Source organism: Mixophyes fleayi, chromosome 1 (genome assembly GCF_038048845.1).
Source record: "Mixophyes fleayi isolate aMixFle1 chromosome 1, aMixFle1.hap1, whole genome shotgun sequence".
Lineage (NCBI taxonomy): Eukaryota > Metazoa > Chordata > Amphibia > Anura > Limnodynastidae > Mixophyes > Mixophyes fleayi.
The window spans coordinates 428,617,681-428,644,773 of NC_134402.1; the positions used below are offsets into that span (position 1 = coordinate 428,617,681).

Genomic DNA, 27,093 nt, shown 5'->3' on the forward strand with positions numbered 1-27,093 from the left:
AGTACACCTAGAATTACGCTTCTACAAGGAAGTACAATATGAAGGTGTAAAATGGGTTCCAATAGAGGTAAAGGATGAGACTCAAAGGCTGCCAAAATGCACGTGTGCAAATGCACATAAAGGCACAATATCAGTTCAACAGCTGGTTTTGTACTGTGCATCAAATAATTGGTGTTTAGTGACCTCCAAAGTGTTTTGAAGAAGCTGATTGAGTGTTTAAGCATATGCGTTTCCAATAACTTTTACCAATGTCCTGTCTGACACCTCTCCAGGCGTTGCAGTAGCCGATGTTATTCTCCAGATGTTAGTAGAAAATAATTCTCCAGATGGTGCAGTAGCAGAAAAGAATTCTCCAGATGGTGCAGTAGCAGAAAAGAATTCTCCAGATGTTGCAGTAGTGGAAAAGAATTCTGAAGATGTTGCAGTAGCAAATGTGAATTCTCCAGATGTTAGTAGAAAAGAATTCTCCAGATGTTGTAGCAGTGAAAAAGAATTCTCAAGATGTTGCAGTAGCAAATGTGAATTCTCCAGATTTTGCAGGAGAACAAATGAATTCTCCATGTGTTGCGTTAGTAGAAGAGAGTTCCCTAGATGTTGCAGTAGTACAAGGTAATTCTCCATATTTTGCAATAGTAAATGTGAATTCTCCAGACGTTGCAGTAGAAGAAATTAATTCTCCTGATGTTGCAGTAGAATAGAGTTCTCCAGATATTGCAGTAGTAGAAGTAACATCGCAGTGGGTGTGATTATGTCATGGGTTGGGAGCCATGCAAAATTGATTGTTCGGTGAAGGAAGGATTATAAAAAAAATACAGCACTCAAGTTTGACTTTAAAAAGCTTTTGTAGTGAAATGTAAAAGGGCTAGATTAGCATATTACTGCATGAATATAAACCTGGGTCTTGATATCTTGTAACAATCCTGAAATAAAATATGTACCTCTCGTTGTCACTACAACATTTTTCGTCCTTGTTACAATTTTTGCTACAGCGTTGATACATTATTAACGTGTAACAGGCCCAACATTGTCTCTTTTTCAAATTATCATATTCAAAAGTTCTCTTTCTTGCATATTTGGATTAGTGGAGTACTAATCTCTTATCTCTCCGTTCAATTCCTTGCCCTCATTCACTTCTTCCATACAGCATGTCTCAGTGCTTTCTCTGCTTCTGTATTTAGCTTACTTATCTCATAGTCCCACTTTCTGATGAACACTTATTATGTGAACAATAGTCTTGTTGATATGCCAGGGAGCTGTCAGTTCCTACAGTGTGAGAGAACATGGACAGTAATAAGCCGGATTTTTGATGATCATTTGTGATGTATAATTTAAAAGTGTTATGCTTGGAGCAAAATGTAGCTTTGATCCCAGACGTCCTGGATTTCTTATCCTCTCAATGAGCGGCTCTCAATTTGTGAGGCGGGCTGCACTGGCGTAGCTTGCCTTCATTATAGACGAGGTTAACAATGAACTGAAAATACACAGGTTGAAGTTAAAAAAAAAAAAAAAAAAGGAGAATGCATAAATAGTTGAAAGGAAAAAGACCCAAGAGGTGCACAAGTATAATATAAGTAACTACATAGGATTGCGATATATTCATTATGTGAGAAAATAGAAACCATTTTTTTAAATAAATGTATCATTAAGTACAATACATCAAATCGATCAGAAGTGACAAGATTTGCTGACTGTTGTAAGAAAAACAATGATATTTGTTGAGGCTGATTATTTTGAAGACAGGGGCAGCAGCGTTTTTGGGATGGGATAATGGTCATGCAGTGTTTACAGCCTGGCAGTGTTTTAACAAAAAATAAAAATAAGAAGGTTCAGTGTCGGACTGGGGCATGAAGGGCCCACCGGGGGACTGCAACACTAGGGGCCCACCAGAGGGGGTGTGGTCAGCCATCTTAGAGGTGGGACCAGGAACTAGAGGGGGAGTGGTCAGTCCACGAAGGACAGCTAGCACCTTAGTGTAGTATATAAAGAATGCAGTGTGTGTATCAAGAATACACAGTCTTGACCTGCCCCTTAAATTGGGAAGAACAGTCACCAAATATCAGGATTGTCCCACTAGACCAGGCTTGGCTAACCTGTGGCACTACAGGTGTTGTGAAACTACAAGCCCCAGCATGCTTTGCCAATATATAGCAGCTTATTGCTGGAAGGGTATGCTGGGACTTTTAGTTTCACAACATCTGAAGTACCACAGGTTAGCCAAGCCTCCAGGTAAGCTCTGCCCACTGGTAAAAGGGGGTGTGGCCGTAAGGTAGCCGGGCCTACCGGTGATTTTACCCGTAGCCCCCTGGGCCAGTCCGACGCTGAGAAGGTTTCATATATAACTGTTATTGTACGATTGGTCTGACTTTTTTATTCTTTTATACTTTTATTTTTAGACATTGTACCCTTGATATTGGTAGACACCATTCAACAAAGACATACCAAACTTTTATATATCCAAAATTTTCTGCAGCACTCTGCTGTCAGTGAACTTTATTTAGGCAGAGTAATCTCTCTCCACTATCTATTTTGATTGTGGGAGGTAACCCATGCAAAAATATAAACTCCACATTGATACCTCATTGCGTTAGAATCAAACCAAGATCCCCAGTACTAACCACTATACAACCGTATTGTGCATTGATTATTAATATAAAAGGGATTTGCTTGCTTGTATTAGGTGAGTGAAGTTTGGTGAAATAAATGTTTGAGAATCACTGCTTTAAAGAAGCCTCATTTTCTTATAAGCAAGTGTACTGACATGGACTATGATATCCCAACACTTCTCCACTGCTCAGTCTAACTCACCACCGGTTAATCACCACTTGACCAATTGTTACAGTCTAATTTGCCTCCAGTGTAAAAGCCATAGTGGGTGAGCTATTTACAGAGTGCATTTTGGTCTACAGAAAATTTGCTGCCGCTTGTATAACTTAGTCAATAATAGAGACACATTGTAAAATAAATATTAATTCACTTAAAACTGATGTTCTGGTAAAACTTTATTTAGGAACCTCAGCAGAAAAAAACACTACTGTTTATCCAATAGTTTGTCTAATATGTGTGCGTATCCCAAAAATACATATCCAATTAGAGTAAAACAGAAAAACAGTTTAGAGTAAAGTGTATCAAGAGTATAAATACATAAGTGTATAATGCATTTTGTAAAAATTTTAGGGCTATATTTACTAAACTGCGGGTTTGAAAAAGTGGAGATGTTGCCTATAGCAACCAATCAGATACTAGCTGTCATTTTGTAGAATGTACTAAATTAATGATAACTAGAATCTGATTGGTTGCTATAGGCAACATCTCCACTTTTTCAAACCCACAGTTTAGCAAATATACCTCTTAGGCTGCATTCTTCCAAAAGGTTTTAGTCATTTCACATTACTCATATTTTAACTATGTGATCTGTGACCAAGAAGACTCTGTGAGGTAACAGCATACAACTTTTCGCAAAACAAATATTATACACAAGTTAACCCGTGCATGATACTTATGCATTCTAGTCAAATCAAGCTACTTAAGGTGTTAAAAAGGTTCTTGTCATGCATTTGGGGCTAGGCCAGGCCTCCTCAGGGGAAGAGCGTTACTTCCCGACGCAAGCGCCCTTTTTTAACGTAGTTTTGTCCACATGTCACCACCTCATCATTTTTCTCCATCACCTCATCCTTCATCTTCATCGCCACATCCTTCATCAAGCTACTTAAGGTGTTAAAAACTCCCCACTGTCACCCCTGGCAACCACCAACCACTCCCAACTGTCACTTCTCCTTCAAGAAATATATAGGTCAGTGTATAACTCTTCCTAGCAGGTGGCGCTGCAGCATGGTTTTTTTTTTTCACACACGCCACTAGGCATTTATATAGTAGATATGTCTGTGGTTTAATTGGTATTTTGAAGGTGTCTATGTATTCATCTACAGAAAATGGATACAACACTTTAGTCTGAATTTTTTTCTGTTTTATCATAATTGTTTTATCCTAATTATACCTTTCTTATCTTTGCTTCGGATTGACCTTATATGCTTACTTGAATTTTGTTTTGGGGTGAAACACTCTCTAATATATAGATCAATTGCCAGCATTTAAGGATATTTCTAGTTCAGAGCCGTGACCCCTAAAATATTTATAACATATATGTGTCTGTCTGTGTGTCCCACGTGTGCGCGTGTGACATGGGAGACGTGGGGGACAAAGAGACCTAATTTTACATGCATTTACAAGTGCTATCACTTAATATGTCTTGTATTTTATTAAACATGTTAAAAGCAACTAAAATTAGGGTTTAAATTAATTAAAACCTCTCAAAATCCTTAAAGCTCCAAGGGCTAGGCCCCCCGCCATACAGGTACACTTACAATTATATATATAAAACAATGGAAGAAGGACATTTATTTCATACAAATCAAAATGAACAATGATTAGTATTTTAAACCAAACCAAAATACTTTAACTGCTAGACAATTGAGCAGATGGTTTTCTTCTAACTAAATCAATAGTTACCCCACATCTGGGACTTATAGTTCAATATGCAAATTTTTTTAATGAATGTTAGCGAGCTGTGCTAAGTTGACCAAACATGCGGCTATCTGTTTGTTAGGCAGGGCTGCTAAACAACCAGATCTGTGGCCAATTTGGCCCCATGCAGTGCCAATTGTATTGCAGGATCACAGATACAGTAATTCAGGGGATGGCCTGAAAATTAATCTCAATGGCAGTGTTACGAGCCGCGGCGGTGCCCCTGCGACTCACTGCTCAGCTGCGTTCTGGCTGTCTCCATGACAACTGGGACGTAACTTTTAAGGCAACAGTCGGGACGCTGTCCTTTCTAACGCCGCGTCCTGGCTTTAGGAGCAGCTGGGGGCGTGCGCATCTATCTAAATCTATAAAATGTATCACCATCTGGGGCATATTACCACCTCCTGGGCTCCCTTGCTTCCATTGGCTAGTCTGTGTATATAAGGCAGGGAGGGCTTAGCCTCCCTGCCTGTTATAGCATAGACACTGTCTGTTGCTGACCTGCTCCTGTTCTGATTCCTGTGTTCCTGTGGATACTCTGTCCCTCTGTTATTGGATCTACCGCTGGCCTGTTTCTGGATTCTGCTTACATTCTGGTCACCCTGGCCTTTTGGCTTGTTATTCGGACATCCCTGGGGGCATCCAAGTACCTGTGAGCGCGTCAAGCTCTATGGGAAAGGCTGCTGCTGTAGGCGAAGACCTCTGCCGCTAGTTCTGCAAGTTAATTACAAGACCTGTCAGCCTAACAGGCAGGATGCTTTTTGTACCTGATGATCACACACACACACACACAAACACACACACAAACACAGACACAGATATACACACACACACACACACAAACAGACACAGACACACATCTCCCCGTTGGGCACCAGAATACACTTGAACAAAAATATACTCAGATTTTGATGAGACATTGTGACTGGCACTTGTAGATGCTGCAACTCGATACTATATGTCCAATCATGTATGTACAGGATTATTTGTATGATGATATGTAATAAACATCTTTTGATAAAACCCTAATATACAAAACCCAAAATTTTAGAGAAGACTGGTGAAACCGTTTGCTATCATTTGAAATGTTTGCAGGATCAGGAGTCCTAAATCAACAGCACGATCGAACCACAGGACATTCACTGAAAAAGCATTATTTGCCAAGTAAAATTGTAAAATTCCGTTCTGTATGAAGAGATGTGAAAACCTCAAAAATTAAAAAATAAATTGAGCAAATATACTTTTTCACCCTCAAAAGCAATTTGAAATGACATTTTCCTTTTGAACATAAAGTAAAATAGAAAAAATGATGCACAAATGAATTTGCAAAGAGACAGCTATTCTCTCAGTGTCCATAACACTTTGGTCACTAGTGGAAATATACACACGTCTAATTGTAGCCAATCCGTGCATCACAATCAACATCAGCCTTAGTGGAGTGTAAGGTTTATGAGAAACCAGTATGTGTTCTGGAAAATCAAATCTTGCTTACCAAATGAATTCATATTTCTATTAAACAACTTACTCATTCTGCTTTGATTCTTGCAGTTATTAAAATATTTTTGCTATATTGAGTAACTGTTCCCTTTGCTTTGAAAATGTCTTTACGATCCCTATTCCCATATCCACGCTAATATCAAATGTTTTTTTACTTCTCCTTCTGCTTGAAAGCATATTATTATTGTTACTATTTTAAAATAACAGTTTGCGGCAGGTGGATTAAAATGTGTACTAACCAATCAAACTTTGGCTGCTTAGTAAGCACCTTAAAACTCCATAATTAATGAATTACTTCAAAGCTGGAACAAATATTAATGGCAGAATGTCCTTGTATTTCAGGATCACATGATTCGTTCAGCTTCTACATCGATGAATCTTCTCCAGTTGGACCTGAGCAGCCGGAAACTGTCCAGAACTTTGTCTCTGTGTTCGGGACAGTTGCCAAAAAACTGATGAGAAAGTGGTTGGCCACCCAAACCATGAACTTCACAAACCAAATGGAGGCAGGAATAAGATATTTCGATCTCCGGATTTCGACTAAACCAAGAGACCCTGATAACGAGTTGTATTTTGCACATGGGTTATTTAGTGCCAAAGTCAATGAAGGTCTTAATGAGATTAATTCCTATCTGTCCAATCACAGTAAGGAGGTGGTGTTCTTGGACTTCAACCATTTCTATGGCATGCAAAAATACCATCACGAAAACCTGGTCCAAATGCTTAAAGACATTTTTGGGAACAAGACATGTCCAGCTATCTTTGCCCAGGAAGTGAGTCTCCAGTACCTTTGGGAGAGGAATTACCAGATCTTGGTGTTCTATCACAGCCCAGTGGCTCTTGAGGTTCCCTTTCTCTGGCCAGGGCAAATGATGCCGGCACCCTGGGCCAATACGACAGACACAGAAAAATTAATTCAGTTTCTGCAGTCATCAATCACTGAGCGGAGAAAGAAAGGTTCATTTTTTATTTCTCAGGTGGTATTAACGCCAAAGGCTAGTACTGTCGTCAAAGGAGTTACCAGTGGACTAAGAGAAACCATTACTGAGCGGTGAGTAAATCATTAAACTTTACCTGCAACTTCCATCATGATTATAAGAGATTATTATTAAATCGTAAATATGGGCAAGAAAATGACATAATGTTTTGTTGCTAAGGACTCTATCCTGTTTAATATGTAGAGTTGTTCTTTCAGTTGAAAAGATCGCTCTCACAAGGCACATCTTTCATTCTTATGCATTGAAGAAACCAGCCTTTCATATCACATATGTCACGTATAAAGTGTTTTATAAATTGTGTTCATAGAACACGTAGTGGTGATTGATAGAAGCTTATACTTAAATATGAAAGTTCAGCTCCAATGGGGCAGGGACTGATGTGAGTGAGTTCTCTGTACAACGCTGCAGAATTAGTGGCTCTATATAAATGGTTGATGATGATGATACAAGATCGCTTATATTTTTATCAACAGGGCTATTTTGAGCAAAGTCTTCTTGCCACCATCGCCAAAGCTGTTTGTCTAATTATTTATGATATGCTTTACATTGACCTTGCAGACACACGTGAGCGCAGTTTGTAGTTTAGAAGCTTGATATGGAATATGGAAAAGTTAATGCAGAACATATCAGACACATAATCACTGCGCAGTCGCCTACATGAGAGTAATTTAATGTTGGTCATTGCTGAAATGTTTGACACAGGTCCAGGCTCACTACATATATATGGCATATAATGCAGCTACAATGACCAGCTTATTACGTAACTCCAGTGCCCTTTAATGTTTCTCCTTTGCACCAAGTAATTCTGGCTATCGAGTCTGTTTACTAATAAATGGCGATAGTGCTGGTGTTCTATCGCCACTTATCACAGAGCTAGAAATCCACCTATCATCATGTTTTACAATTACAACCTCGCTAAGCCATCTGAGCAGCTCCCCCACCAATACTGGCCTGGGAGTGGAAACAGTTAACTTACAACTCTGCGTGGCCGGTCTGTGGTGATGCATGACGCAGCAAGACTTATCACGTAGCCACAGCGGAGCCCAAATTTTGGTGTTTCAGTACCACTTAGTGGAAAAAATTAATAGCTAAAATAAATGAGTTTAAAATAGCATAAATAATTATAAAAATATTATTTTAAAAGAATTCCCATTGTATAAAATGCTTTATTTAAATAATAAACCATTCCCCCCCATTTAATATATAAAAATACAGATTAAGGGCCTGATTCATTAAGGATTTTAAATGAAGAGGCATCTTATTTCAGTCTCCTGGACAAAACCATGTTACAATGCAAGGGGTGCAAACTAGTTTTTTGTTTTGCACATGAGTTAAATACTGACTGTTTTTTCATGTAACACACAAATATCAACTTTACATTTCAGTGTACAAATAAGCTATCAAGTATTTGTGTGATACATGAAAAAACAGTCAGTATTTAACTAATGTGCAAAACAGAAAACTAGTTTGCACCCCTTGCATTGTAACATGGGTTTGTACAGGAGACTGAAATAAGATACCTCTTCATTTAAGATCCTTAATGAATCAGGCCCTAAATTAGCAACATCTGAAAGTATTAAATGTCGCATAGCATTCACAACACACCAATGGTTTGGACACTAAACAGAGTTATGAGTCCCCTGTTTTAAGTCCCCGGATCCTTTTCTCCTCTAGATGCTGCTAATTTCTCTTTTCGATACATTTTAGAATTTTGTACATGATAATATGCCTGAAAATTTTGAAAATCAGTAAGTCTGTCTAAAATTATCAGTAAAGAACATTTTGCAGGGTTGGTGACCAGCAGAGCATAGCAGTAATATGAATATAGAAAAATAGCTCAAATGCATTCCAAACGACCTTATTTTCTTCTCTGTAGATAAATCACCAAGCTACCCTCACAATCATCCACAACTATGGTAACAGACAGCAGTAAAAGAGATTGCCTGCACTTCCATTGCAATTTAAAAACTTCTCTTATGGACCTAACTTACAGTCTGTGCTATATACACCAATATTTGATAGTACCGCTCTTTTATTTTACATTAACCTACAAGACACAGTTCACAAACATGCTACGCAGTCAGTTCGATGATAGAAGTAACAGGAAGACAATAATTGTGGAGACGTGTAACACATACAGAGAGACTGGGGAGGAATTATTCAGCCGAACAAGCCATCAAATAATTGTTCATCAGTCACATAATTCATCTTTCCCATTCAGACATCTACAAGTCTTATATTAACAAGGGGCAAAGACTTGAGATAGTGATTTATTCAGATTGTAGCTCTATAATCCCTTCAGCGTCTGGAAGTATGACGAGGGGGGGTGTTAATTCAAAGGCATCAACAGAAGAAATTACGTTGCTTTCTATCCAAGAGAGAAGAAAAAATATTCCACATTGATTTTTGTTATTATATATTCTCTTATATATCAAACAGGTTCGATATTCCTAATCTAAAATAAAAATCCAATTTGCGTTATCAGTGCAAGAGTGAAAATGCACATTCCTTTATTTTCCAGATAGAGATTTATTCTTCCTAGCAGTAGTTATATTTCTAGTTAAGACACTCGACTGATTAGCCGTCAGTGAGAGTAAGCACATCTCATACTTGCCAATTATTCCTTGGTTTTCAAAGACTTGTGCTATGATGGGTTTGTCCCCATTATTGTAGTAATGTCCTTTGTTGTTTAAATAACAAACACGCAATAAAAGTAATTATATAAATACTGCAAGATTTGTGCGCTTGTAGTGCAAATACCATTTTTTCAAACAATTCCCCAATTCTGGCATCATGATGAAAGGAACAGAGCAGATTGGGAGTTCCTTGCTGAATGTGGGCATGGTACAGGAATGCACCACTTATTACACCCACATGCAAACAGGAGATGTTGTGTTGCAGGATGAGATATTTGCATAGTCTACAAAATTATCTGATTTTTATCAGCACAAAAGAAAAAAAAATAAAGAATTGCATCCAATGTACGGTCACTGTGTGGTTTTTGCATGAAATCTCCTGTGTAATAAAGGCACATGTTTGGAAATTGCAGATGCCAACCAATAATGTGATTATAACATCTGAGCAAGGCCATCTTTTCCATTGGGCACGATGGGCAGCTGCCCGGGGGCCCCACTGGCAAGGGGGCCCCATAGGCACGGCTCTTAATGAGAATAAATAATCCTGCAAGAGATAAAAACCTGAAAAAAAATCTACAAGGGTCACTGAGCAAGTACATCTATCTATCTCTATCTCTATATATCTATATCTATATCTGTATCTGTATACATCTATATATCTATATCTATATCTAGGGGCCCCGGTGCACTGCTTTGCCCGGGGGCCCATAATGTTGTTAAGAAGGCCTTGCATCTGAGACATTACGCATTTGTGAAGACGAAAGTACAATTGGCATTGCCCAGTGTAAACTCGGTAATGGAATGGTTTTTAATGGTAATGTGAACAAGAGTGTCTGTTCATGTGTTTTAGGGGTAGAAACTGTTTCCTATTAATAGTGAAGGTGTATGTGTACATTTCTGTTTGTTTCTGCATGCAGTTGTCTACGGGGGCTGTCTGGCATCATTTAACCTGGTGGGCAAAAGCCAGCAAGTGGCCCAGACTTTTCTACTAACAAGGCACTACAAAAACATTGGTGTGAAAGTATGTGCGGGCACTGCCTCTCCTAATATGGGTGGGGTTTATATAGCCTATGAAATATATGAAAAACTGTTATGTCAGAGAGTTATTATCAAATACAACACCTCCTGGCCAGACAGAGCCAAGACTGTCCTAGTGACCTCTATACAATGCAGGGAGCATTCTAATTTCTAATGACCTATATACAATACAGTGAGCATTCTAGTAACCAATATACATGCAGGGAGCATTCTAGTGATTGATATACAATAAAGGCAGCCTTCTAGTGACCAATATGCAATACATGGAGCATTCTAGTGACTGCTATACAATATAGAGAACATTCTAGTGACCTGTATGCAATACAGGGAGAGTTATATTAACAAGTATACAATACAAGGGGCATTTTAGGGACATATTATTTAATACAGGGAGCATTCTAATGACATATGCAATACACAGATCATTCTAGAGACTGATATACAATACAAAGAGCATTCTAGTGACTGATCTACAACACAGACATCATTCTAGTGACCTATATACAGTACAGACAGCAATCTACTAACAAATAAACACTACATAGAGCAGGGGTGTCCAACCTTTTAGCTTCCCTTGGCCACATTGGAAGATGACGAGTTGGTTTGGGCCGCACATAAAATACACTAACACTAACGATAGCTGACCATCGAAAAAAACATAGAAAACATAGTTAACATATTAAACTTACTTGGAAATGAAGTTAGTAAGAGTTAGGAAAACCTGTTGCAGAATCATGATTAAAGCAGTAGTCCCATTACCAGCTGCAATTTAACTTACCTGCATCTGCCCCTTAGTGGGGTTCGGGGAATTAAATGCCAAAAACTTTTTTTCCCCTCTTTCTGCACCCATGAATCATTTTTTTTTATTGACTAGTTTGAAATGGTCACCGATATAGGTAGCATCAGGAGGACTAATAGAAATCTACAGAGATTTAAAGATAGGGTGGCTGGAAAAATGGCTCATGGAGCAGCCTCCGATGAGGGCAACAGTGGGTGATATTTTCACCCTACTCAGCACTGCACATTTAAAATGGTTTAAAATATTAAAAATACAATTATCTCTTAATATTTATATTAGATACATACAGAGAACACAGCTAGTTCATAATTCCATGGTGCAGAAAGTCCAAATTCAGAGCAACAACAACAAGATACTGGATAATCTTTCACTGCTGCTGATAGTTCGCGCGGGTGACTCCTCTGTGCTGCGCTACGCAATGGATGTCGGGTGTGATGACGTCACCCCCGACATTCACTGCGAGCGCCACATGGAGGAGGAGACCAGGGAGGGAGCCGGAGCGCCAGCTGACGTGACCGCAAGGTAAGTATTTTCTTTCTTTTTTTTTTGCAGGATTTTTTTTTTCAGCGCTGCCCCCTTGCCACAACCAAAACTCCTGCTGGGCCACATTTACAGGCATGGTGGGCCGCGGGTTGGACAACCATTACATAGAGCATTACAATGTGCAATAAATAAACCGTTCTAGTAACAGAGAACATTCTACAGAATAAATAGAGCATTCTAGTATCATCTATACAACAGTCTAGTGAATGATAAACAATACAGAGAGCATTCTATTGACTGATTTACAATGCATAAACCATTCAAGTGTGAAATACTAATCCTCATATAAAACATTAGGGAGATATTTTTATTGAAAAACACCAATGTTTTAAGTAAAACCTGTAAACAAAATGGTCTGTATCTTAACTTAATAGTGCTAATAAAACTTACCGTATGAAACATTTTCTGGTGCAGCAGAAGCTGATTCTGTTATGGGCTTGTTGTTCATCTTGATGGTTAGATGCATAGCACTGTGTTGATTAAGTTTGCAAACACAGCATTACAGTTTATATACAAGTAATAATGTACAGATGACAACATTATTCTACTCATTTAATATGGATGGGCATAAAGCAGACCCCACATTTCAAGTGACTTTATAATGCATACCCCTTCCCACCTTAATCTCCTTAGTAATTTAAAGCCAGGCTTCAGATTTCTAGTGTCATTATATTCATACTTCCCAAAAGCCCCAATTTCGGTGGGACAGTCCTGATTTGAGGGCCCCATTTAGCTCCCTGGTGGGAAATTATTGTAATTATTTGCTTCTCCTCCCCCTGGCCTACTCTAGATTAGACTTTATGTGCCTGATTCATTAAGGAAAATAAGTCAAAAAACGTTTTCTCCTGGACAAAACCATGTTACAATGCAAGGAGTGCAAAGTAGTCTATAATTTTGGACATAAGTTAAATACTGGCTGTTTTTTTATGTAACACACAAATACTTGATAGCTTTATTTGTACACTGAATTTAAAGTTAATCTAGGACAAGCCCTACCCCAAATATAAATCTGTCCCCACATTTTAAATTTACCTCTCCCTCCAATACAACATGGTTGTGTCAAGGTGCAAAGTTACTAATTTTGTTTTGCTTAATGAATCAGGCCCGATATGTTTAAACTATTCTTTATGCATTAGTATTTGGCACATACTGTCTTTCATAGAGACATTGATTTCTAATTAAAATTTTCTATTAGCAACTGTATATAGTTTATTTTATTCTTATTAGATTCCAAATCAGATAGGCAAATGATAGACAGGCCCTGCCAATATACTCAGTTAAAAAATTGGGAAACACTTGGCCAAACCCCAGATCCCCTATTATCACTCACCCCTGCACTAATCATCATTTATATACCGCCACTAATTCCACAGCGCATTACAGAGAATATATGTCATTCACATCAGTCCCTGTCCCATTGGAGCTTACAGTCTAAATTCCCTAACACACACACACACACACACACACACACACACACTAGGGTCAATTTGATAGCAGTCAATTAACTTACTAGTATGTTTTTGGAGTGTGGGAGGAAACCTATGAAAACATGGGGAGACTATACAAACTCCACACAGATAAGGTCTTGGTCAAGAATTGAACTCATGACCCCAGTGCTGTGAGGCAGAAGTGCTAACCACTAAGCCACCGTTCTGCCCACTAATCCACCCAACCATGCTTCATATCCACATTGGCCAAGTCCTGATATAAAGGGCATAAGCCTTTCTGATGTAAAACCTCTTGGGGACTATGGACACATATTTACATATGCTGTCACTACTATTAGGGGAATTAGATAAGTAGCCTGAAACTTCCAGGTTGTGATCTATCATTCTTTTTAAACAATGTCTGCTTTACACTAATCTCTAGGGACTTAGTCCCAAGACATATAATCCTTGACAAATAAACAGGAGGTTTAGTCATTGAAGTACCAGATTCCCTAACGATTTGTTGGTGTTTGTCATCAGGCTTGGGAACTTATTCATATAATCACTCTCCAGGTATATCCACAATGTTACCTCTCTCATCCAAATATATGGCTTGTAGCATATTACTTCTATTTTTAGAAGCTTGGCTGACAAGTCTTTTATGTGGAAACTGACAAGAAAAAGAATTGTCTTCATGCATTGTCTACTTCACCAATCACCTAGCAGAATTGTTGCACAAATGGCTTAGAGCAAGTTTTAGGGCTGTACGTTTCTTAAATGTTATTTATAGACCTTTCTGTTAAATATATTCGATGTGTGCCTGAAAATGCATCCTACCAGCTTTGCCCGTGTATTTATTCCAAAAGTACAAATGTAGCTAAACAAAAAAGCTTTTCATTTCACGGAGTCATTAGTTAGCAGAGTTTGTGCCAAGTTAGAATTTGGCAGATGAAATCTCTAGAGCATAAAATGTAAAAAGAAATTGTACAAGACACGGTGTTATAAATACTGTGCTTCTCACCTAGTAACTCTTTCTAGAATACTTTCTAGAAAGACAACCCTATTGGGATTCTAAAATAAACATGTGCCCTAACCTGGAGGTTTAATGGTCAATATTTAAGCATTTTAAATACAGGACAGTCAAGTTTGAATGGAAAACATGAAAATGTTCTATACAACATGTTCATTAATGGATAACGTCACCCAAAACTAAGAATGTAGCTTTGGGTCGGAAGCTGGTACATCCCATGTTAAGACAGAAGAAGTCCTCCCACAGCTAAAAATGGAGTTTCAGGTGGAGTGAATTAGCTTTAATGTCAAAGTAAGGAAACTCAGAATCCAGGAATTGTTTCCGGATTTATGAGAATAATAAGGTTTTCAGCAAAATTCAGGATCAACCAAATCCTTAGAATTTGGTCAGCACTAATCGAATTCTGGAAATTGTAATTGTTTCCAGGGGCTGAAATTTTTAGGCAGTGCCGTATTTACAGGGAGTAGTTACAGGGGGTTGGTGCATGGATGTAGCGTCTACAGGAGCTGTAGGTGAAAGGGTCCGAAAAACAATGCAGGGGTCCCCCTGCCCAGTACCCCCCAAAGACCGCGGAGGTTCAGAAGGGACCCTTTTCAGAGCAGAGCTGGAGGCCTGGAGGCATCAATGAGCTACTATCCAAAGTTTCCTAAGGGGTCCGGCAATGCAGTGTTCTGCCCCTGTCCGCCATATTGCCTAATATTATGATGCAACTTAGGATTCAGATTCATTATCTCTAGAAGGATCTTTGTTCAGAATGGATTCAGTGCACCCTTAATAAAATAGAGAACTTTTTTGGTTTGTAAAATCTGAGAATTAAAGTCTATATTTATCATTTACATTGTTTTTCATTTATTATATGTAAATGAATTTGTTCTGGGCACACAGCACTCACACACTGTAACATTAATACACAGAACTGTTGTTAGCGTCAGCGCTGGCCACACGTGCACCTTAGGTCAAAACTATATTCATTGCACCATATATGGCTCCTTTATGGGTGAACAAAATACAGTCTAGGTAGATTGAAACTGATCACTCAGGGTGGAAAATTGGGTTGGCCAATGATCTCCTCTGTTGTGCATTTGTGGTCATTAACGTGAAGTGAATGAAAAATCAGGGCAATCAGATAGACAGTGTGATCTGGTTGCTCTATGTCTGGGTGACCAAATATGATCAATATAGTCATTCACCCACAGATCCATCATTGTGGTGATTGGGCCTAGCGACGTCTGTGCTTTGCTTTATGCTTGAACCTCATAGTTATCACGAGTTAGGAATGCAATGGGGACAGCTATGTGTGTTGCTCAGTGACCTTTTACACTTGGTATAGACAAACACATTTCAGTCACCAGACCATCTACAGGCGCTTAGACAACAGGAGAAAACGAGGATCCGCTGTGATCAAGATGCCTGTTGCACACAATAATGACCGACATAACGGGATTTCTGTGTTTTCAATGGGTGTCCATATTTTAATGTGTACAAGCTACATGCATCTATGTCTAGTCTTTAAATAGCACGGACTATAAAATAAACTGTCTATTTAACAATAAGCAGTTTCTTATCATGATGTTCCACTAGGTATGATCGAGGACGGTGAAGTCTTGTGAATGCGAAATTAAATATTTCCTTACAAATGCATTAATCTTTATATATATATATATATATATATATATATATATATATGGGAGGCAAGGGAATATTTAATAAGAATATATACAGTGAAAGGGAATCTAATTCTGTTTGTCTATTTTTATTAGGTTGTGTTAAAAATACATTGTTAATCATGCACATGATTGCATGGATAAAGTGTCATTGAAGATGTCTGATGTCAGCAAAATTCTGGTCATGAATAATGGAATTATGGAAAAAAAAAACTCTGTGGTTTCCATGACCACCATAAGCTGACATTATAATGACTGAACAGCAAAACAGAACCAGCTATTTTCTGTGCATTGTGTCCATGTACAATTCATATATAGTTATCTTTGCCTCACATATAAGTTTTGTTTTTAGGGGTAGATATAAATATTGTGATTCCATTTTTAATATATTTGTTTTGGAATATTATTATTATTATTATCCTTTATTTATTAGGCGCCACAAGGTTTCCGCAGCGCCGTACACCGTACAAACAGTACACTATACAGAGTGAAACAGTACAGAACAATAAACAAAAAATACCAGTACTTCAGAAACTCCAGGCAGGTTAATGCAATAAACACGGAGCAGAAGAACAGGTAGGGAGACAGGAGGGAAGCGGGCCCTGCTCATGTGAGCTTACATCCTAGGGGAGGGAAAACAGATCAGGGACAAGGGGAGCCAGATGAGGCAAGGGAAGAGAGCGAGTGGAGGAGATGAAGGGGTTAAATAGACACTTGATTTAAGTATATGTATCCTATGTACAAAGAAATGCATACCTGGGGTGAAATCTGAATATTTCTACAAAGTAGCAAGCTACTATAAATTATTAGTATAGAGTTTAAGGGTCTTTATGTAAGAGTATTCTGAAAAGTCTCCTGATAACGCAATATATCTTATTAGTATGTAAGGTATACTGTCATGCCTCTTTTGAAGTGTTATAAATGAGTTTCTTTTAACGAAAGCATAAATAGTACAGAATTTTAAAATATCAATAGTATAATTTTTAAAATGTAACACCCCTCACACCACTGTAATATGGTGCTGATATACTGTATTTGTAGCACTCAGCTCTCCGCATGCTGTGTCCACCCAAGTCTTCTATCTGCTCTCTGTGAGGATGTGGGTAATTGCATTACCAGGGGACAACTTGGGAGACTCCCTTGAATCCACACAGACTTCTCAGGGTTAACACAACGCAGTGTACATGGAAAAAACACCTTGGTATGTTAAAGGGAAGGGTGACTGTAAAAAGGAATTATGAACTTATTACTTATTACTGATCTTCTTCTCTCACCGTTCCACCATCTGCTGCACCACTTTGCAAATCCCTCCACTGGCTCCCTGTGTCCTCCAGAATCCAACTCAAATTACTGTCTCTTATCTACAAAGCCCTCAACAACACCTATCACGTTTGCAGACAAGACTTCTAGATCCTTTACGACCTGCATGTTTTTGCACTGCCTACCACGGAGATGCGGAATCTAACAGGGTGAAGGTGTTCACCTAGGACACCTGCAAGGAGGTGTGATCTTGACAGCATCAGTCTCGCAGGTCACGGTTCTACAGATGGGCACCAGGTGAGACCTGTTGGAGAGCGAGGGGGTATTGGACGAGTATAGATGACTGGATGACCAAGATAGCTGGTGACTCTGGTCTTCCAAGTAGGGCAGTAGACTGTATGAATAAGATAAATGGACTGCCAGGTTAAGTTGAGAAGCTGGAGATTCTGGTTTTCCAAGTTAGCAGCTGAGTGCAAATATAGAAAGCCTTGATTTCCAGGTAAAGCTGAAAAGCTGAAGAGTCTGATTTTCCAAGTTAACAGATGGCTTGCAAATGTAAGAATCCTGGATTACTGCAGGGAGTCAACTTAACCAGAACTGAACAGGCTGAAAAACATGAAGATTTGGCAATTCAAGTGAAACACAGTGGAGTTTAAATACCTGAAAAAGGTGAGTGGGAGGAAATACAATTAGCCTATGGCTGAATGCCAGATGAGATAAAAGATGGGTCTGATCTCCACTCTGCTTTTGATCTCCTCCTCTGCTTTTCTCCTCTCCTCTCCTCTCTTTCTTCGCCTCTTTTCTCCTCTTCTGTTTCTCCTCTTCTCTTTTTTCTTCTCTCCTCTGCTCTACTCTCCTTTTTCTCCTTTCCTTTTTCTCCTCTCCTCTTCTTTTTCCTCCTCTTCTCTCCTCTCCTCCCCTTTCCTATTCTTTTTCTCCTTTCCTCTCCGTTTTCTCCTCTCCTCTTCTTTTTCTCCTCTCCTTTCATCTCCTCTCCTGTTCTCTCCTTTTTCTCCTCTCCTCTCCTCTCCTCTCTTCTCCTCTCCTCTCCTCAGCTCTACTTTTTCTCCTCTCCCCCACCCAGCATGAACTGCTGGGAAAGCCAGTATATAGAGCTTGAATTTGCACCATTTTGTTGTAGTCTATAGATGCCAACATTCTGTCGGCTGCAGAGGTCACAACAACAAAATCCTTTCGTTGATCAGTCAGAAAAAATTGTCTGGGTTTAAAATGTCAGTGGTTCCATCTGGCTTCCTGACCGGTCAAACCACACAGCGCCTGCACTACTGGGATTAACAATACATGGGAAGAAATTATGCAAGCGCTCGCCAAATTTAATAGACAAAAAACACAGCTGGCAGATTGTTCTGGGCCATACATGGCTAAATTGGCACAGAGAACCCTCCCACTGTACTATGTAAATGTGGAAAACAAATTGGGGCACTAGTGTGGCAAGTTTAAATTAGTTTTCTTAAGATGTCCAGTATGATCTACCTTCCTCAAAAGAAACTAGTAACCCCTGGGGACCACAAAAAGTAGCAAGCAAAACATGGAATATAACTGGGTGTGGCTTTAAATCTGGCCGGGTGTGTCAAGACATGAAGCCTACGGCACTATGCCAAATTGTGCCATGAGTCTACAAAAACCTGTTCCGTCTGTACAACAATACATTTTAATTAACAGCAACATTAACTCAACATTACTGCTGAAGAAAGAAACAGATTAAAAATAATACACTGGAACTGTGTTTTGAAAAACAATTTACCCAAAATATATAGATACACAATTCATTATTGCTTGTTATATATAAAAGTCCCAGTCACTACTCCCTTTATTTTTTCTGAAGCCTTCCAAACCTTCAGCGCTAGTCAATAACAGCACTTCATAGGATCTAACACAAAAAGCAGCTTTTGGAAATAATGAGCTGATATTAATTATAAATTAACCAACAATGGGTACACTCAGTGTCACATATCAGCAATCATTGCATTCGCCAGCCATAAAACTATGTTGTTTCTGAATTTTTAGTGGCTGTAATTACGTCTCCTAGCAAAATATTTTCACATGCTGAAGAGTTTATTTTTAGTATTTGCAGCACACGATCTGTGTAATATGAAAGTAGACAAAAAACAAACAAACATTAATTCACTTTACAGATACAGTTTAGTGAATTAGGTTTATATGTTATTATTTGTATTATTCATTATTTTAGTAAAAGTGGCACCATATTGCACAGCTCTGTACAATATGGGATTGTGTTACAGACAGATTGCCTAAATTGATTTTATCATGTTGATTGTAAAGGTCCAAACGATTTTATAATCTAAGAGAAAAAGAGACAAAAAGAAATAAAGTAGATTAACTCTGCAAATGCCAATGTGATTTGCCACTGAAGTGTATGCATCCTCATGGTACATAATGACTTAGGTCCCCTTTATCAAGTGCCCAGAGTACCAGTACGTATCCATATTGGTATGGAATTCCTGCGACCACAATCAAATTACTTTCTGGCTGGAAAAACGATGAGATGGTCATTCTCATTTTGCCCAAATGTGCCCTTTTCTCTACCTAGAGTATACATCAGTGATAGGCAAAGTGATAACCTTCACGGTTCGCATTGCTGCCCCTTTAACTTTCATACAGGCTGCACATTACCTTTAATCACAGTAATAAGTTAAAATAATGCATTTAATCAGAAAAAGAGACACATATCTGTAATAACATACCAGCAGGCATTTTACAAATGTAAAACAAACAAAAAGAAAAAGAGGTGCTTTTTTATATTATATTATTGACCACCAACCAGCTTATAATTAAAAACACATACTTTATTATTTTTATTCTAATATAAAATCATCAAAATTAATCATAAAAAAATATAGCCACATAAAAACCATATAGAAACATAAAAATATATTATAATACCACATTGTTAAAGAAATAATGTATTCCTGTTTAGGAGTCAAAATCCGTATATTCAACACTGGGGGTGCACTCCCCAGTTAAATATCTCTTACATTACACAAAGAATGTGACTTTTGAGACAAAATACTGATTGTATAAATCCACAAGTAAATCTCCCAAAAAGTTCCGGCTGTGGAGTATAATGAAATATTGAGTCACTTATTTCAACAGTTTATTTTGGGCTTTTAAATCCTGCTCATCCAAACCTAAACCATATCAATAGTATTACTTTTCAAACTAGCCTTCTTCCTTGATGGAACAGTCTGTGATATCAACAGAGAGCTGCAGCTGTCACCCGCAGCCTTCTGTGACACTTGTTGTTTCACAAATAACTTGCTCGAATTACTGGTTTGTGTATATCAATTTACCTTTCAGGTATCAGCTTATATTAGTTAACAAGTCCCTGTGATTTCCAAGGTTTGCACGGATAATTATGCAGGTTTTCTTGCACCATTTTTTTGGTGCCTTGTCCAAATTACCAACTTGTATGTGACAGTTTGCCCTCCGGGCAGCAGCTGATTATACTCACACAACCCTGTGGTTTAAAAAGTTAAAACAGATGATATTGCAGGTTTTCCAGCTTATATAGAGATCCAGATTTCAATCTTCTAATACAACAGTCATAAACTTCTCCTCTGTTGTATTAGAAGATTGATATGACAGACTGTTCCTTCAAGGATGAAGGCTTGATATGGTTTAGGTTTGGATGAGCAGGATTTAAAAGCCCCAAATAAACTGTTGAAATAAGTGACTCAATATTTCATTATACTCCACAGCCAGAACTTTTTGGGAGATTTACTTGTGGATTTATACAATCAGTATTTTACTCAAATGACACATTCTTTGTGTAATGTAAGAGATATTTAACTGGGGAGTGCAACCCCAGTGTTGAATATATGGATTTTTACTCCTAAACAGGAAAACATTATTTCTTTAACAAGGTGGAATAATATATTTTTATGCTTTTATATGGTTTTTATGTGGCTATATTTTTTATGATTAATTTTGGTGATTTTAAATTAGAATAAGAATAATAAAATATGTGTTTTTAATTATAAGCTGGTTGGTAGTCAATAATATAATATAAAAAAGCGCCTCTTTTTGTTTGTTTTGGTTTTCTTGGCATTGGTTTAGTATTGTATGTTATATTAAATATATATATATATATATATATATATATATATATATATATATATATATATATATTTATTTATTTTTCTTTTTAAAAGAAGTTTAGAGGTTTTTGATTGATTCAATGTATGAATATTAAGTGAGCGTTAGATTTATTTATAAGTTACTCACCTTCATTAATTACAACTTCTACATTTTTCTCTTACATGTTCAAGCCTCATTTAGATTTCAATAAGTCATGAAAGTGAGGGGACATCGGAACTATCTTGTATAATATTATTACATTGGTATTTATGCAGCTCAAAGGTCTTGTATAAAATGCAACTGGCTGGTGTAAATATTACTCTAAGTGCGTGCTTCAGATGCGTTGACGTTTATTTAAATATCTATAGATTGTAAGCTTGCGAGCAGGGTTCTCTTACCTCTCTGTCTGTATGTATTACCCAGTATTGTCTTATTAATGTTTGTTCCCAATTGTAAAGCACTACGGAATTTGCTGGCGCTATATAAATAAATGTTGTTGATGATGATGATGATATCTTAACCTGCAACACAAAATCTCAGTTTTTGGATGTGGGACTAATATGAGTTCTGAGTTCGCATTTACCCAGCAAGCCCTTAAACCAATCAGGATCTCCCGTTAGAAGGAGCAAAGTTTTGCAACGTCACATTTGCCTCCACCTTGATGCTAAGCCATTCATGCCACAATAGGCGCAAGATGTTACCAAGCTCTATTTGTGTTAAAGGCTGCACTTTTGCAACTTTGCACATGAATTTTAATAACCATAATCTGTATGTGTGTGGTCACTGGTCGGCCACACTGCGCGGATGCCACATACTGAAATTACGCACATCACTGGATTACAGCCCATTCATGTGTGGTCATATTCAGCACAGATCCAGTGGCTCGCTGAGCAGGTCAGATGATCAGATCTTAACATACAGTGGAAGCTTTAAAGAAAGTAGGTCTGGAAATTAACTTATATTTAACTGTACATAAGATATTTATATGAGATTCTTAAATCTGGGTGTGTTTTGCTTTTATTGATTTTGTTAAACGTTTCATAATGGAACACAGACTCAATACGAGTAATGTCACTGGTGGTTGAGGACTGCTTATTCCACTTTGGGCAAACCCTTTTCAATAAAACTACTCCCCACTTCCCCACCGATAACCCCACTGTAACATAAACCTGTGTTCCAGACAAGGATGGGTTTGAGAAAAACATTTAAACTCACCAAAAGTAAAATTAGCTGCTTCTTTCAATCAATGAGACCACGATTCAGATAGTTGTCAAGACTACTAAGAATAACTGGCATCCAAAAGTGTTGTCTTTTGCTTTCCCACAAATATTTCCTTATACAATCACAGTGCAGGGTATTTTATGAATGCAGAAAATGCCAGCAAATACAATGGTAAAATGCTATTCAATACTGATGGCGCGCCAAGGACAAATAGGTTCATTTGCACAAAAATAATGTTCTGCATTGCTGTATTTTTCTTCCAGTTAATTTTGCCATCCAGCAAATATGAGATCAGATAATGCAAATCGCATCAGGTATACATAACAAGTGTTACATAGCAGTCTGCTAATTTCTGGGCCATCTGCCCAAGAGGTGCAAAACTCGGCTTCCTTTGGTCGCCAATCTTGTCGGGCTCCTCCGCAGGCGCTGTCAGAATCGCAACCCTCGCTCTTAATTTCTTATAGATACAGCTGTAAACGTTGTTCTTGCTGACGACATTAAGAAACCCAAATCCTATTCAATACTATGTGTCTGTAGAGAATCAGTGCTGCATTTTCTTGGCAATGAAATCATTGGTGCACAAAGCGACTGTGTCCCATTACTTGGTACTGTCAGCTGAGAAATTTGACCTTCAGCAGTTATAAAGTCAGACGCGACATGAATTCTTCCTTTTACCAGCCAGTAGTTATGAATGGAAATTCAGATTAAATGCTGCACAAACGCTTATATCCTGAATAAATGCTGTGTGCAGTGTTTATGGGATACAACATTATTTGTGTGAGACTACATTGACTACAATTGCTGGTAAAGAGCAGTATTAATACAATATTGGTTTTGTTTAAAAACCCTAGCAGATGAATAGCTTGTGTGACACTATCTTTAAGTGCTGTTGAGGGCAGCAAATGGCACATCAGTTGGACAACCCCGCCCTAAGATGTTTCTGTTGTATTATTTCACTTCTGATTGCCTAAACTGACTTAAATCAAATGATTGGGCAATTCAGCTGATACTAAATGGGCCATACATGCTACAATTCAGATTGCCAATTAGGTTATGTGTGGTTATATTGGACCTGAAGCTTTAACTTGGGATGAGAGGCTGGCCTTGCACTGTATTGTAAAAGCAAGATATAAGAAGTAATTAGAAGTAATTACAAATAGCCACATGATCAAGCTTCAGAAAATGAAAAGGCTGCACATTCTACAGTCATTGTAAACATAATCAGTGCCTCATTCTCTCATATAATGCAGTCAGTAAAGTGATCACAATAACTTAAAAAAATGTATTCAATAATGTTACAGGTAATTATGTTTGCATGCAAAAAACATACCAATTCTTTTTTTTTCAGCTTAAAACATAAATAGCAGAGTTTATTATCACCACCATATAATAAACAAGTGATATTAATATATGTATAAACTTGTGTAAATAATATGTGTACAAACAAATCATTCTCATCTCTTCGGTGTTCATTAAATAAAAATAAATATTAAATATAATATGAAAATGGGCAAACATTTTTCTATCCACTATATATATAGCTGTTTTGTTAATTGCATGTTGCAGCCAGTTCCCTGAAGCCATGTGACATTCCAATTCAAATGTTGATGCATCTCCCACATCCCGTTCCAAAAAACATACATTCATTTTGATGCATTTTTACAACAAGAATTACACCACACAGAGGACACTAAAGTAAATAATAGAAGTAGAGTACACCCACAGACCCGCCAATATCTACAATCTCAAACATGTTGCTTTGTGAATGCTCTTGTGGAATGCCATATTATTGTGTAACACTAGGTGGCGCAGTAGGCTGCACTTACTATTTGTTGGTTAACGTGTAAAGTGATTCTTGCAGACAGTATATGCCACAATCAGGAATTGTCTTAGAATTAAAGTCAAACCCTAATTATTGAGATCTCGGCATTGCTTGGGATATCTAGCAGATTGCATGCGTGGCAGTGTGTATGTAAGGTAGTAAGTACAGTGAGACAGTGGGAGCTTGGCAGATGCATGGCAGTGACTACATAAACAAGCCAGTATCTAGTGTACCTACTGTGTACCCACAGGGATTCAGATTTAAAGGATCACTAAAACCCATGATTATAATTTTAGATATGAGCTGAAAAGGTTCAGTGTAACCCTGACATTCCAATGCAACAATGTTAAAAGGTGGATTATTACCTGCCCATTCTACCACAGAAAGCTAATGTCTCTCTTACATAATTAGTACAGTGTCCTAATGAGATCTAATGCAGGTGAAACAGCTAAGTTTGCAGGTGGTTGAGATGCTGTGACATCACTGTATGAGTCCACCAACCCACACACTACATATTTCTGCTAAGCAAGTTGGAAAGACTGTCAATCACTGTCTGTTTAGTTAGAGTAGCACCTAACCTGCTACAGAGGAATGAATGAGAAGATGATGGGCATGTTTAGTTAAGTATATAACCCAGTATTTCAAGTTCATTATGTCAAATATATACTTCAGCCTATTATATATATGTAATGTCAGATACTGACTTTACTGGTGGTATATGCTTTTATCTAGTTTTCAGGCTATAGCTCCAATATATACAATGTGTTTTAGGTTCCAGAACATATTCTATGTAGAGATGCTCAGGATCGGGTTTTCTGAAAACAGAGGCCACCCGAACTTAGGGGATCCAAGCAGGCTCGCGAGTTGGCTTGTTACTTTTGCACGTCCTCGGATCTGAATCGAGGCAAAACGTCATTGTTGCATTGCTGGATCTTGCAGGTTTTGAATTCCATAAGTACCTCTCTCCCCAGGAGATCCAGCGCCATTGCTTACACAGAAACAGGGGTAGGAGTGTTCTTGTCACTCTCCAATCTCCAGTGACATTGCTCAGTGCCATTGCTCACACCGAAACATGGGTATAGATAGAAAAATATAGGGACAACAGTGCTGCTCTGAGATATAGAGTATGTACAGCTGCCAATGTGGGTCTATAAGGGGTGAACTCCAAAAATTTCCCCAATAAATTATAGAAACAGACAACTCTAAAAGAAACATGGGTAGCAGTGTTCTTGCCACTCTCCAGACTCCAGTGACATTGCTCAGTGCCATTACTCACACAGAAACAGGAGGGGTAGCAGTGTTCTTGTCACTTGACAAAAATTTACTGGAAATTATTGAAAATTAATGTTATTGAGGTTAATAATAATGTAGGGATAAAAAAGAGCCAAATTATGTGATTGTAGCAGAAAAAAATAGGGATTTTAGAAAAATAATCGGGATCCAAAAACAAAACACGCAAGGGCGGTTTTGCCAAAACCAAAACACAAAGTTAATCCAGATCCAAAACCAAAACCAAAACACAGGGTTCAGTGACCATCTCTAATTCTATGTAAGATGCTATCTGATAGAGCTTCTCCATATTGCGCCCTTATGAGGGACTTCACCCCTATGGGACCGGTCCAGGGGCACATGCCCCCCTGCTCCCCGGCCCAGGCCGCCCCTGATTTATAATATGAATTATGAAGATAAAAATAATAGTTCACTTTTAAGCCGACATTCTACTCAAGCTTTGTTAAAAAGTAATAGAACATTATCTGCCCAATCCTCTTCAGACAACTGAAGCCACATCCCAAATCTCTAGTACAGTCAGGGTAATTTACAAACCACAAAATATGCAGGAGGGCAACACATTTCTTGCAGATGTGCTTAGTCGTTCAACTGGCACAGAACAAGAAGTTCGCTATCAGACATGTACTAAATAAACTCGCTCAGAACAAGAAGCACACTATCGGACATGTACTAAATAAACTCGTGCAAAACAAGAAGCGCACTATCAAACATGTACTAAATAAATTCACACAGAACAAGAAGCACACTATCAGACATGTACTAAATAAACTCGTGCAAAACAAGAAGCTCGCTATCGGACATGTACTTAATAAACTCGCTCAGAACAAGAAGCACACTATCGGACATGTACTAAATAAACTCGTGCAAAACAAGAAGCGCACTATCAAACATGTACTAAATAAATTCACACAGAACAAGAAGCGCACTATCAGACATGTACTAAATAAACTCACACAGAACAAGAAGCGCACTATCAGACATGTACTAAATAAACTCGCTCAGAACAAGAAGCGCACTATCAGACATGTACTAAATAAACTCACACAGAACAAGAAGCGCACTATCAGACATGTACTAAATAAACTCACACAGAACAAGAAGCGCGCTATCAGACATGTACTAAATAAACTCGCTCAGAACAAGAAGTACGCTATCAGACATGCACTAAAGAAACTCGTGCAGAACAAGAAGCGCACTATCAGACATGTACTAAAGAAACTCACACAGA

At 38.1% G+C, this 27,093-nt stretch overlaps 1 protein-coding gene across 1 annotated transcript in view; it reads left to right on the forward strand.

Moving 5' to 3' along the window:
* The window catches only part of PLCXD3 (phosphatidylinositol specific phospholipase C X domain containing 3), a 74,201-nt gene that overhangs the window by 39,922 nt on the left and 7,186 nt on the right, over nucleotides 1-27,093 (forward strand). The window contains exon 2 of the mRNA XM_075193721.1: nucleotides 6,361-7,069. Within this exon, the coding sequence (XP_075049822.1) occupies nucleotides 6,361-7,069 (709 nt within the window). The remainder of the gene's footprint in view (nucleotides 1-6,360; nucleotides 7,070-27,093) is intronic.